At 38.2% G+C, this 12,040-nt stretch overlaps 1 protein-coding gene across 2 annotated transcripts; it reads right to left on the minus strand.

The window, feature by feature from the left end:
* Positions 1 to 542: 542 nt before the first annotated feature.
* On the minus strand, positions 543 to 10,933 carry TAF9B (TATA-box binding protein associated factor 9b). Of its 2 annotated transcripts, XM_032329890.1 has the most exons (7): positions 10,825 to 10,930; positions 10,101 to 10,182; positions 9,656 to 9,792; positions 9,442 to 9,576; positions 8,345 to 8,420; positions 5,557 to 5,667; positions 543 to 4,690 (listed from the first exon to the last, which is right to left on the minus strand). In XM_032329890.1, the coding sequence occupies exons 1-7, from the start codon at positions 10,873 to 10,875 to the stop codon at positions 4,530 to 4,532; spliced, it is 753 nt and encodes a 250-aa protein (XP_032185781.1). In that variant the 5' UTR covers positions 10,876 to 10,930; the 3' UTR covers positions 543 to 4,529. The 2 variants fall into 2 exon arrangements, with proteins under 2 accessions (XP_032185781.1, XP_032185783.1); XM_032329892.1 differs by lacking the exon at positions 5,557 to 5,667 and having other exon boundaries at positions 10,825 to 10,933.
* Between the last annotated feature and the right edge of the window lie 1,107 nt (positions 10,934 to 12,040).

The following is a 12,040-nucleotide window of genomic DNA, read 5'->3' on the forward strand; positions in this document are numbered from 1 at the left end:
AATCAGTTACATTCTGAATGCAAGAAATGGGGCAGCATTGGTTGGGGAGGTAGGGGAGATTAGATAAATATCTACTCTTTATTGAGGGCATACTTTATGACAGATAATGTGACAGGTGCTTTAAGTTTTATTTTTATCTGTTAAAAACACATGACCATATTTGAAAATAAAACAGTTAAGGCTTACAACAACAAAATAGAGGCTTCATCCTCTTCCTCACATTTTCCCATTCCCCAGAGACTTTTACCTTTAGGTTTTTTGGGCATTTACCCTCCATGTTTCTAAGTCACATACTTAACACTTTCAGTTTCTTGATGTTTATAAAAAGCTATATATCAGTTTCCTACATGGAAAGATTGAGCTCTCTCTGGCCTCTGTTCCACATATACTTCCCTTCTTCATTTTGCCCCAGTATAGTTCTGTTAAAGATTAGGTGAGTAGTCTGTATTGGGATTATGAATACTCTTCACAGCTGAGCTATGTTGTATGCTATGATTCCATTATGTACCTTTTTAAATTTTCTTTGGAGTTAGTTTTGAATGTTTTTTTTTTCCTATATACTTAACACTGATTTGTTCCCAGTGTGTTCAGACTGCTGAGATAAATCTGTTCATCTTTATTAGAGATAATCCCCTCCTGGAGTCCTCATGCTTCACTCCAGTTTTCCCTTACTGCCTTCCAGGTTTGCTGTAGAGCTGTTCTGGGATTTCCTCTTTTGGAAGAAACTGCTTTGGGGTAACTCTGTAGGGGATTCCTTTTACCTCCTGTGAAGTGATTCTGATGTCCTCCTGATTGATTTATTGTCCTTGTAACTTTCCCTTCTTTCCTCTTCCCTGTCATTTTAATGGCGTTTTGGGAGTGAGCAAAGGTAAACATGGGATTTCAAAAGGCCACGTTTAATCAGAATTTCTCTGCTGGACATTTTACATTAGATGTGTATTTCACCTTTATGAAGAGAAATAAATTCTTGGAGGCTCACAGAGCTATGAAGGCCACAGCAGGGATTCAAGTAGTCCAAGTGTGTCTGATTCCAGGTTGCTTTTTCATTGTGCCTCACTCCCACAAAAATGATCCTTCTAGCCTAGGATTATTTGATTAACTCCGGAAAGAAGAGCAGAAGAAATTTCTGGTGGTTGCTTTAAACAAAACCATTCTGAAGGCTTGAATTTTTTTAAAAAAAATTCGTTAATACTATCCCCATAATTATGGATAATTTAAAAATGTACCATGTTTCTGCATACCCCTAATGGTATACTATACCCTGGTATGAGAAGCAGGAATTCTAGTTTGTTCTTTTTAGAGAAGGCCAAGAGGTGCTACCCATAGATCCGGCAAATTAATGTTGCAGCCTGGCTAGAACTAGAGCATACTAATGATCAACTTTCTTCCCCTACCGGTTAGCTTTCCCCCAATATTTTATTACTTCATATGTACAGAGGGATTAAAAGAATTGTATAAATACAATAAACCTGCCAAGTCATTCATCCATCTCTGATTGTACCTTTTAAGTACTTTCTCGTAGACTCTGCTTCTAGGATCATTCCCCATTTATTTGGGTTATTAATTGAGAAAACAAATGGGGAAGCACAACATTTGAATACCTGTGATAGCCTAGGAAATCTAAGAAAGCATTTATGTCTGAAGGAATTTACAACCTTCACAACCTAGTTGACAAAGATAACCTATAACAACTTGTGAGTACGTGAACTAGAATAGTAAAAGGATGTGCTTCCTGATTAATACAGAATTAAGAATTATTGATAAAATACTGCAGAGACTTAGGCAGGCATAAGTGTAGCAGATTCAGTTTTAACTTTCAGATAATAGATGTGTATGACTGTACAGAGAAATTGCAGTCTTCGTGTCATGACTAATTCAGTCTGTTAAGCTCAGTGTTCCCTATTTCCCTTGTTTTCCTTTTTATGTCCAAAACTTCCCTCTAGCACATGATACAAATGTCAGAAAGGGGTATAAAATGAGAAGACACCGTTCTCCTACCTCACTCCCCTAGCACCAGTTTCCCTCTTTAGAAACAGGCACTATAAGACTGGTTTCCCTCAGTCTAGGGCTCCATAATGCATATAAAAACATTTCCATGTATGTATATACATATGAATTAAAAAATATATATGGCAGTATATTATACACTGCTTTGTACCTGCTGTTCTGATCAGTGTTGTCTTTCCTAACTCTTGAGTACTTCCCTTCACTCTGGACTTCTTAGAATCCGTGTCCATTATGTTTTCTCTTTTCCCAACATACTGGCTGTATTCCTATATTCATAATCAGATAAAAGACACTTGTTTCCTACTTGTAAAAGTAAGAACATGGGACCACAATGTCCTTCCCACATTTACCATCAGGACCTCTTTAAAAAAATTCCACCTGGAAGCTAGAGGACAAGAATGGCCTTGAGTCATTCTAGAAGCTATTTTAGGTAGACATAATTAGGGAAGGGAGTTCTGCAAGATAAAGCAGTCTTCGTTTGAAGACTGGCTGACCTAGCAAGTGCCTCAGTTATGTGTATGGATTCTTACCAAAGACAGCATGTATGTTTTTAACAGATTTAACCCATACTCATTTTACTTCGCTTTACTCTGAGTCACATGCTGCTTCCAAATAAAGGCAGGCAATTCCCTGATTTACAATTTAAGTCACCCATTAAATCTTAATTGCTTTTGGGACCTTCAAGTTACTGGATCTTACTCATTTTCCTTGAATCCCTTAAATAAAAAATGAAAGATAAATGGTAAGTTCAACTTTTTATTAATAATCTCGGAACAAATACATTAACAGTTTCTTAGAGTTACAAACCACTTTACAGTTCTGAAGGGAATTTTCACATATACCAATTAAAACCTCACAACATCCCTGTGAGGTAGGCAAGGTCAGTGTTGTTTCCCTATTATTGAGAACGAGGCTCAGAGGTGAAGTAAGGTCACACAGTTGGTAAATGATGGAGCCAGGAGTAGAACCTAGGCTTTTTGACATGCTGCTTCCCTGAGAACATTCAAGTAATGATACTCTATGCTATATAATGAATATTTTTCTCCTATGATGATCAGATCTGTTTTTTGTACGTTTGATAACACCTTTTTCCTACTCTCCAAAAAAACTCAAACTGTGATATGACATGTGTTTTCTGTCACTGGACTCTTTCCGTGTGTCAAGCACCACTCCAGTATGAAACATTCTTGGTGTTTTAAGTTTTGAGGATCCTTGGCTGTAAGTTCTAAATTGCGATATGATATGAAAAATTTTTTAGAAAATTCTGCAAAAGTAATTTCCTATATTGAATGTCAAACTTACTTAAAAACAAGAACCCTGTTTATATTTTTGAAAGCTTTGTAGTCTTTCACACTAAGATGTTTATATGTGTACACATGGAAAATAGGGAAAGGTATTCAGCAACATTACTGGGAAGCCTACGCATAGCACACCTAAGTGCAGGTCACATTATATTGACTTGTTTTTGTTGTTGGCCTTCTAGAGGAAGGAAAACCATTATAGAACTTTCAGATCTGCTCCCATCTCATATATGATATCCTCAGCAACAAGCTAGAAAAATGAATTATACCAGTAGATGGGTTCAAGTAGTAGTGATCGTAGCATATATGTATGTGGTAGAAAGGAAGAAAAAAACTTGCTCTTCAGTGTTTTTTGCCTAGGTCCAGTGTAATTATACTTATCAAGGCAGATTTTAAGCTATAGCATCATCTTTGCTAAATTCAGAAATGTTAACTTTAGAAACATGAAATAGAATTACAGACTTGGAATATAAGATAAACTGTAACTGACCCCAAACTACGTGTTAAAGGCAGAGTAAAGCTCAGCATAAAAGGCAATGGATAAAACTCAACTCCTCTGGTATAAAGAGAAAAACAGTAAAGGCATGTAAAGCAGGTTTTAAAAATAGGAAAATGACACTGAGCTGTATAACTGTACTATCTGGAATTACACTTCTAAAACTCCAGTTTTAGCCTTCTGAGAGTATTGGGAGAAACTTAAGCCTCTGGGGAAGAGGTGGTACAGAAAATGAATGGGATCTAGAAATGGGGTTGAGGACATGGGAGGTTAGGGAACACCAAGAAACAAATACTCCAAATGAATATAAAACCCCTTCAAAATCCATCCTTTCCAAAAAAAAAAAAAACTTCGGTCAAAAAAGTTGGTGAAAACAAAAATTAGGACTATTTTACCCTATAAGAGAAAGTAGTATTTAAATGTGTATTAGAAATTATGCTGTTAAAAGACTAGTCCACTGATCAGGCTGTAGAAACTGAAAACAATCAAACACTAATCAAAATACTAAGAAACAATTTTTTTTACTTGAGTCCTAATGAGAAAACACTGGTATGGTTACCTAAGAGATCTAACAATTTAAAAAAATTAACAGTTTAAGCTAATAGGAAAAATAAATCTACATTTAAGTTTTCTAAGATAAAACTTGAGAAGGTAGAGAATATTCTAGTTCAGTACAGTGGGCTCCAAACCAATTATACTTCTGAAATATATCTTGATTGTACTCCCTACATAGTATCATTATCATCATCATCTTCATGTTTTCTCTTCAATGGGTTTGATTCATTGGGCATGTTCTGTGATGAAACCATGTTGGTAATAAGAATATTTTTGGGCCCAATTATTGAAGGATTAATCAGAACATTCTGAACTGCAGTTGTTGCAGGAACTGTAAACAGGAGAAAACACTCTCAAACTGAATCACCCAAAATCAGAAACATGGTAATTAGTAGTCAACAAGGCTAACTATAATTCTGATAAACAATTTTAATAGCATGAATTGCAACCGCATCATAGAAACTTGGGTATTTATGCTGCATTAAAAGTTGAATAAAGTTTTTTTAGTACTTGAAAGTACTTAAACTAGTATCTAGACACATTAAAAAGTTTTTTTTTAACTACCTAAAATTTTAGTTAGTACTTAGCCATGAGAAGCAGTGCCTGGGACTCACCATGGAACATACTAAAGGCACATATTCAGGGTCAGTTATCACATTTCCCTTAATATGCCAATATTTTATGTAAGTAGTTTACTATGTATAGTTAGGTGTTAAAAGATAGAAAATGAAATACATGCAGTAAAAACTGTACTATAACAGTTCTACTTAGATATTACTCCAACTTTATTCCTTCCATGAAGTGAGTAAAGGTATAATTTTTGTCTGGTGTACACTATATTATTTTCTTGAGCTTTAACCTTAAGTGCTTTTCCCTGCAGATGCTTTATATTTGTGGACCCCAGCTTATTTTAATTCAGTGTTCTTTGAGAATCTGATGGTCCTACTGAATACTGTTCCCCTCCCAAAACATTATATATATGTAAAATTTCATACAATTTTAGTAGTGGGCTCATTGACCCTTTTGAAGAACCCTGATGTGGAACATGACTGCCATCTTCTGGGATGCAATTAAAACAACTCTTGCTGTAGGAATACAAACTGTTCTAGAATCACAAGTTACTCTCCAATTTTAAAATAAAAAAACACTTAGAAAAGAACCACTTACAAATCCCCCCATGCATGCCCATCATGTTACCTGATTTGACAGGTGTGGACTGAGAGGGTGGAATCTGCACTGTGTATCTTTGGCTTGTCACTGACACTGGAGGTACGGCTTTATTTGGGACAGACGCTGTTTGCGGGGTTGCTGTGGTTGTAATTAACAGACCATGTTAGTTACATGACTTCCATTATATGGGTTTATATTCTGCACTCCTTAGCTTATTAGAAACTACCTTCAAAGTACAGGGAACTGATGAAAGGTGAGGAAAAAAATCCAAAATAAGCAAAGTACAAGCTCAATAAATTAGATACTAAAAGTTCAGGATAGCATAGTGGTAAAGAATGTAGGCTCTGGAGCCTACCTACTTGAGTTTGAATCTGGGCTTTATCTCCTACTAGCTGGATATCTTTGGGAAAGTTACTTAATCTTTTAGTACTTAAGTTTTCTCACCTGTCAAATGGGATAACAGTTACTTGGATTGTTGTGAAAATTAAACAATTAAAATAATTTCTGTAAAGCTCTTAAAACAGCATCTGACACTGAATTTTAGCTGAATGAAGTTGTGAAATTAAGTGTCTAAGCTGGCAGAATAAAGACCCAAGTTTGGTATTCATTATGTTAAATGGCACTTTTAATCTCTGTCTTTTATGAGAATTAGAAGATGTCTACTAGGCTTGTGAAGCTAAATCAACATATATCTAACAAAAGGCTATCAAATATACCCACTTGTGGCACCCACGTGGGTATCAAGTATTTTTTTAAGCAAAAAGGGATGTTGGAGATAATTTAGTCCACTCCCCCATCTTAATTCTACCCATTATTCCAGGTACAACTCAGATACCACCCTATATTATATAATACTCTTGATTTGCTCAGAAGTCATTGCCTGCCTCTGTAATTCCCTTGTCATAGAAGCCTTTATCAGTATCTTACCCTGTTCACTAAATTACAAGCTTTGGCTGACACTTTTTTATCCACAGAGCTTATGGTTTTTGTTCCTTAACTCCTAATAGGCACACAACAAATTTTTGCTTAATGAATGAATTCTGCAAGACTCAAAGACATACACAGACATCATAGCTCTCTTAAAAAATGCATTTATGGAAACATGTCTGTTCTAGTTTTTCCTTTGGGGATACAGGCTTTCCATACATCCCTTTCCCCTGGAACCAGCCAGTCTGCCCAGGGAAGAGCTGCTGAAAAAAAGTACAACTATCCTTCCTAGGGACAAAGAGAAAGCCTAAATGGGGGAAGAAAGCTCACAGGTACCCAGGAATCTGGCTTTAGTGCTTTCTCTCCGCAGCTCAGGAGGTGAAGGCCTTACTCTAACATATCTTCATTCCTAGGCACGTTTTCTGACGCATTAAGGGTCAGTTCAAAGAATTACATCAAGGTTAGTGAAACAATACTCTATTTTATTTTGTCAAGGAATTCACAATAGGTAGATGATTTCTTGGCCATTATCACAAGGATTTGTTAACATTTAAGTAAGTATGGACTTTCATCTTTAAAATTGAACACAGCAGATGCTCAGATCTCGAATGCTTTTTATAAAATTCATTTTTTAAAGTTTAAAACTAGTATCTTTAATGCTAGATTTCTGCATTTCTGCTAGCTCCCTCATTATAGATTAAAAAAAATCTCAAATATGCATAGTAAATGTCTAACTGGGATAAAAATCACAACTGACAACTAAAATTGGTTTACTTGTCAACATGTGTAATGGTTTACCACAGCCTAGAGTTTTAAAAAAAGTATTTGCTGAAGTAGTATGAATCTGCAGATAAACAGTATATGACCAAAAAGTCACACAAATTATATATGCAAATTTCTGTCCACAAAGATAACATGCGGGTAAATTATAAGTGTACAATTAATACTATATACCAGGTTGGTTTTATAATGTTGACATGAGAATATGAAGAGATTTTCTACACACTGCAAAAAATCAAATGCTGCTTACATTAGAGCTATATGACATCTGTAGGACTCAAGTTGTAAGCCAAAAGAGCCAAAAAAAAAAACCCCAAACAAAACAAAACAGGTCAAAGAGAAGGATTCCTTCTGAAAATACTTTGATTATGAAAGAAATCTGGCAGGAATATAGGACCAAAAAAAGTCAGGAAATCTAAATCCACTTTGTTTTCCTTATTCCCTGAACAATAACATTTAAAAAAACCCCATAATGGTTTCTAAATACCATTCTACATTAAAAGGAACCAAGGCTCTTAGGAGAAGTGGCTGATAGGGTTGGGGTAAAAAAAATTAAGGGGAGCTTAGAGCATCTTGTGCCAGGAAACAAGAAATACTCAAAAGAATGATGGAGACCTGTCACAAAGGGCACAGGAGACAGCTTGAAGGGGCAATATAGTTGATAATCTTTTGAAAAAATTAGTATTAAAAACTGATTTTTTTCTTTGAAATACTTAAGCTTTTTGTACATTTTAAACTTTTTTTGGTTGCATTCTCTTGCCAGCTTACTCAAATTAATTTCTCAAAACAAGAGTGTTTGGAAACTTGATTTGTATAGAAGGCAGAAAAAAACAAAGCTTAAACGGTTTTTGGTACCTAGTTTATACCAACAACAATGCTGGGTAATGTCTAATTCTGTACTCATTTGGGATAAGATACTCCTTGTGGCTTTCTCATTTTGAAATCTAATAAAAATACATATTTATAGTTTTACTAGAGGACGAGTAAATGGATCAATGTCAGCACACTTTTGGGAATTTCTGACTCAGCTTTTGACTTGGATTATAATTCAAAATCAAGTGCTGAAGCACTTCACCAGGCAGAAAAGGCATTTCCTTCTCTCACTTACCTACAGTAGGAGTGGAAGGTCTGCTACTAACAGCACCAACACTTAACCGCGGTACTAGTCTTCCCTGGTTAGGTCCCTAGGGGATTTAAAAAACTACTTTTAATGTTTAGATCTGACCCCTAAACTTAACAGGAATGAAGTTAAGATTGTTGATGTGAGTTATTAATGGATAACCCTTGGCAAGAATGTCCTGTTTTTGTTCCATTAGTATTCTATATCCAACATTTAAACTAGGGTCTTCACAAACATCTATATTTCTACAGAAACATGGATATGAGCACACAAACATAAAATTTTTTATAGTATTAAGGTTTAGGGTAGAGTCTTACTTGGGGATGACAGCTAATCTCCTTCATGATTTTTAATCTTAACTAGTTAATATTTTAACCTAAAAAGAAAGATACTCTCTTAGGGCAGAATGTCAGACAACGAAGGCAGCTAGCTGAATGTGGGGAAAACTTTTTCATTGGTGGGAGAGCCTTAGGTCATATTTCAGAAAGCGAGTCCAATTCCTAATGGTATACCATTTACTCTGTTACCAGGTGCCACAAACAACTGAAAAATATGTAAATACTGGGAGTTAAGTAAGATTGTGCAGTTCCTAATGACAGGTGCCAAGAGGTTATGATGGGTTTCTTGGGTCTGATGTACAGTGTGAATAAATGCTTGCTTGCAGCTCTTAGCCTTTTTCAATCAATGAAGCACTTTTTTATTAATATTTTTCTTTGTAATGTAACATTACAATGTTAATCCTAACAGGCACGCAACATAAATACTGGGAGTTAACGAGACCTGGGAATCAGTCCCAGATTTGCCACTAATTCCATAGGTGAATTGAGGATTAGTTCCCTGATGGGAAAATTAATTGTTGAGTTAGATGAACACTAAAGTTCCTTTTCGCTCTAAAAATCTTGCACCTTGTATTTTAACAAAGTAGCTAATTGCAGACATGGTATTTTCAAGGCTATACATGTAAAAAATCCTAGTAAATCATCTTAGTCTTTAACCCACTAATCCATCTACAGGACTATGCATTTTACAAATTCCCCTAACACATACCACCTTTTAAAAAAACTAAGCTGACCAGAAATTCTTACCTTTTTAATTAAGGACTTCAGCCTGTAGTTTGGAGCTGTTAAGCAGTATCTGTCAGGTGGCAGTCTGGGTCCTGCATATGGCTTAATCAGTGGTAAAGGGGTTTGATTTTTCTGCCTTGCAATATCGAGTAAAAACTAAAAAAAAAAAAGGTCCTTATTAGAACTACAATTTAAGAAATTTTATGTAAAATGAACTTCAAATAAGTTTGCTCACATCTCTTGGAGGAGGAGAAGTAAAAGATTGATCAGCCCGACACTGGATTGCCAGTCTCACATCATCTGCATCAACATTAGGTTTCTTAGCATGGCTTGAATAAATTTTTGCATCATCCAGAATTGTAGTCACATATCCTTTAAGAACAAAACATAATGAAGCATTAAAACAGCTTAATATTTAAGGTCACTTTTCTTAATGGGAGGTTCTACTGACTTCTAGAAAGTTTATGAATTTTGCTTCTAGTATCTAATTGTCCTATCTACATGGCCAATTTTAAACAGATAGCATGGTATAAATAATACTGTCCCCTTAGCTTGAGCTCTCTTACTGCTTTAGGCTGCATTCTGTGATACTGTTAAAGCAATTTAGTTGAAAATGTTCTTAAGATAAAACAGTGTTTTCAAATTCACAAGTTAGGCAAATTTTTGTTTTGTTAACTTACGGAAAGCAAATTCCAACATTTGATTTATAACCCTTGGTTCATACTCCGTAATTCCCATATCCTTCAGGATTTGTGCCATCACCTGTGGATTCGAATAAAAACGCCAGATGCATAATCTAGGTACTGGAAATCAAGACTGGACCAAAGGTAGTATTTATGATAAAAGTTCCCCCTTCTCTGGGCTCCAGACTTTTACTCATATACTTTTCCTCTCCAGTGTCAGGGTCACACCAAAAGCCGTCCTAACTAACCTCTGCTGAAAACTTTATTTTTTGGCGGGGGGTAGGGTGGGGTGGGGCGGGGGCAGAGAGAACAAAAAGGCCCGGGTTGGCTTTCTCCAAGAAAAGAGAGGGGAGGCTACAGCTGGTTGTCATTTTCCGATGCAGCGATGGGGGAAGCTCGCAGCAGAATACTAGGCGCGAGAGTCAGGGCTCTCAGACCTGGCGAGACGGCAAAGGGTTTGGGGCCCAAGGCCCAGGAGACAAAGCTGGGTGGCTGGACTAAACACTCCGGCGGGCCTTAAGCCACCCCCTAAGCGGGTCTGCCGGGGTTGCGGGAGAAGTGCCCCGGGGTCCAGGGCACCCCCGTATCCCACTCCTTCTGGTCGCCCCGATTGGGCTGAAGCGGGCACGTGAGCCCGTCCTGAAGCCCTCCGCCAGGGCCTGCCTCCCGAGACCCTGGCCGCGCCTAGCTTCCTGCCCTGCCTCTCATCCTTCCCACTTACCAAGGCATCTCTCGGAGCGTTCTTAGGAGGCGCCATCTTGCCGGACTCCATGTTATCCTGCCCCTCGTCATCCGGGGAGAGAGGGCTTCTCGCCGGCTCCTCGCTCAGGCTCCACCCCTGCGGGGTGTGGAAGGCGGGGTTACAGCGCCAGGCCAGCAGGCTGCTACTTTGAAGCTGCTACTCAATGGGGTGGAGTTTGAGGGTAGCAGGGCTATGGGTGGAGCGCGGGCTCAGGAGGATTGGAATGGACAGGTGAGTCTTCCCTGAGGAACTCTCGGCCAACACTTGGAAGAGGCAAGAAGCTCATTTTTCTAGAGCAGTTCTCCGGGAAAATGTACCAAATGGGTCACCTTTGTCTTTTCTGGGACCCCTCCTCACACCATCGCTGCTGCTACTCTGGCCCTTTCCATTTCCCTGCAATGCCCGCAGGGGCTCCCTCCACCTGCCCCTGTGATAGGGTTGCGGGGGGCGGGGGGCACCCAGTTAAATTTGTCAGACCCACGACGAATACATTTTTCCTAAAGTCTATCTCTAGTATTACATGGGCTATACTTATCTACAAAATTATTTGTGGTTGATCTCACATTTAAGTTTAACTTGGCGTTCTGTATTTTTCTTCAAGAATCTGGCAACTCTACCGTATAGCCTGCTCTCCACACAGCAGGCCTTTGGTCAGCTCTCATTATACTCGAAGCCCTGCTATTGTCTCCCATTTCATAGTGATGAAAAGCTTAAAGCCTTTGTGGGCCTGCAAGATTCTCTGCTAGAGCCTCTCCAGCCTTGTCCCTTGGCCCTGAGTAGTTTCCTTTCTGTCCCTGCTGAGGCCCTCCAAGGGCTGTCACTTTGCCTCACAGATGCCCTCCTCTCGCCAGTCTCCACACAATAACCTGAGTGACTTAAAAACAACAACAACAACAACAAACGTACATCAGTTAAGCATCTCTGGCTTAAAGTGTCTCTTAAAGTATTCTTTCTTATTCCTCCACAATCCACCAATGCCCTAGTGTTCTCCGTCCCAGGAAGAAGCTCTCTGAGCTACCCAGACCAGAAACAGCAGTTATCCATGTTATGCAGACCCCCTCCCCGCAATCCACACTCATTCTATAGCAGGTCTAATCAGGGCCACCTCCCAAAGTCGCTCCATGTCAGTCTGTTCCTCCACATCTTCATTCAGTGCTACCACGTGAACAGTCCAAACCAACAGCCATACTCATGC

This window comes from Mustela erminea, chromosome X (genome assembly GCF_009829155.1).
Source record: "Mustela erminea isolate mMusErm1 chromosome X, mMusErm1.Pri, whole genome shotgun sequence".
In the NCBI taxonomy this organism is placed as follows: domain Eukaryota; kingdom Metazoa; phylum Chordata; class Mammalia; order Carnivora; family Mustelidae; genus Mustela; species Mustela erminea.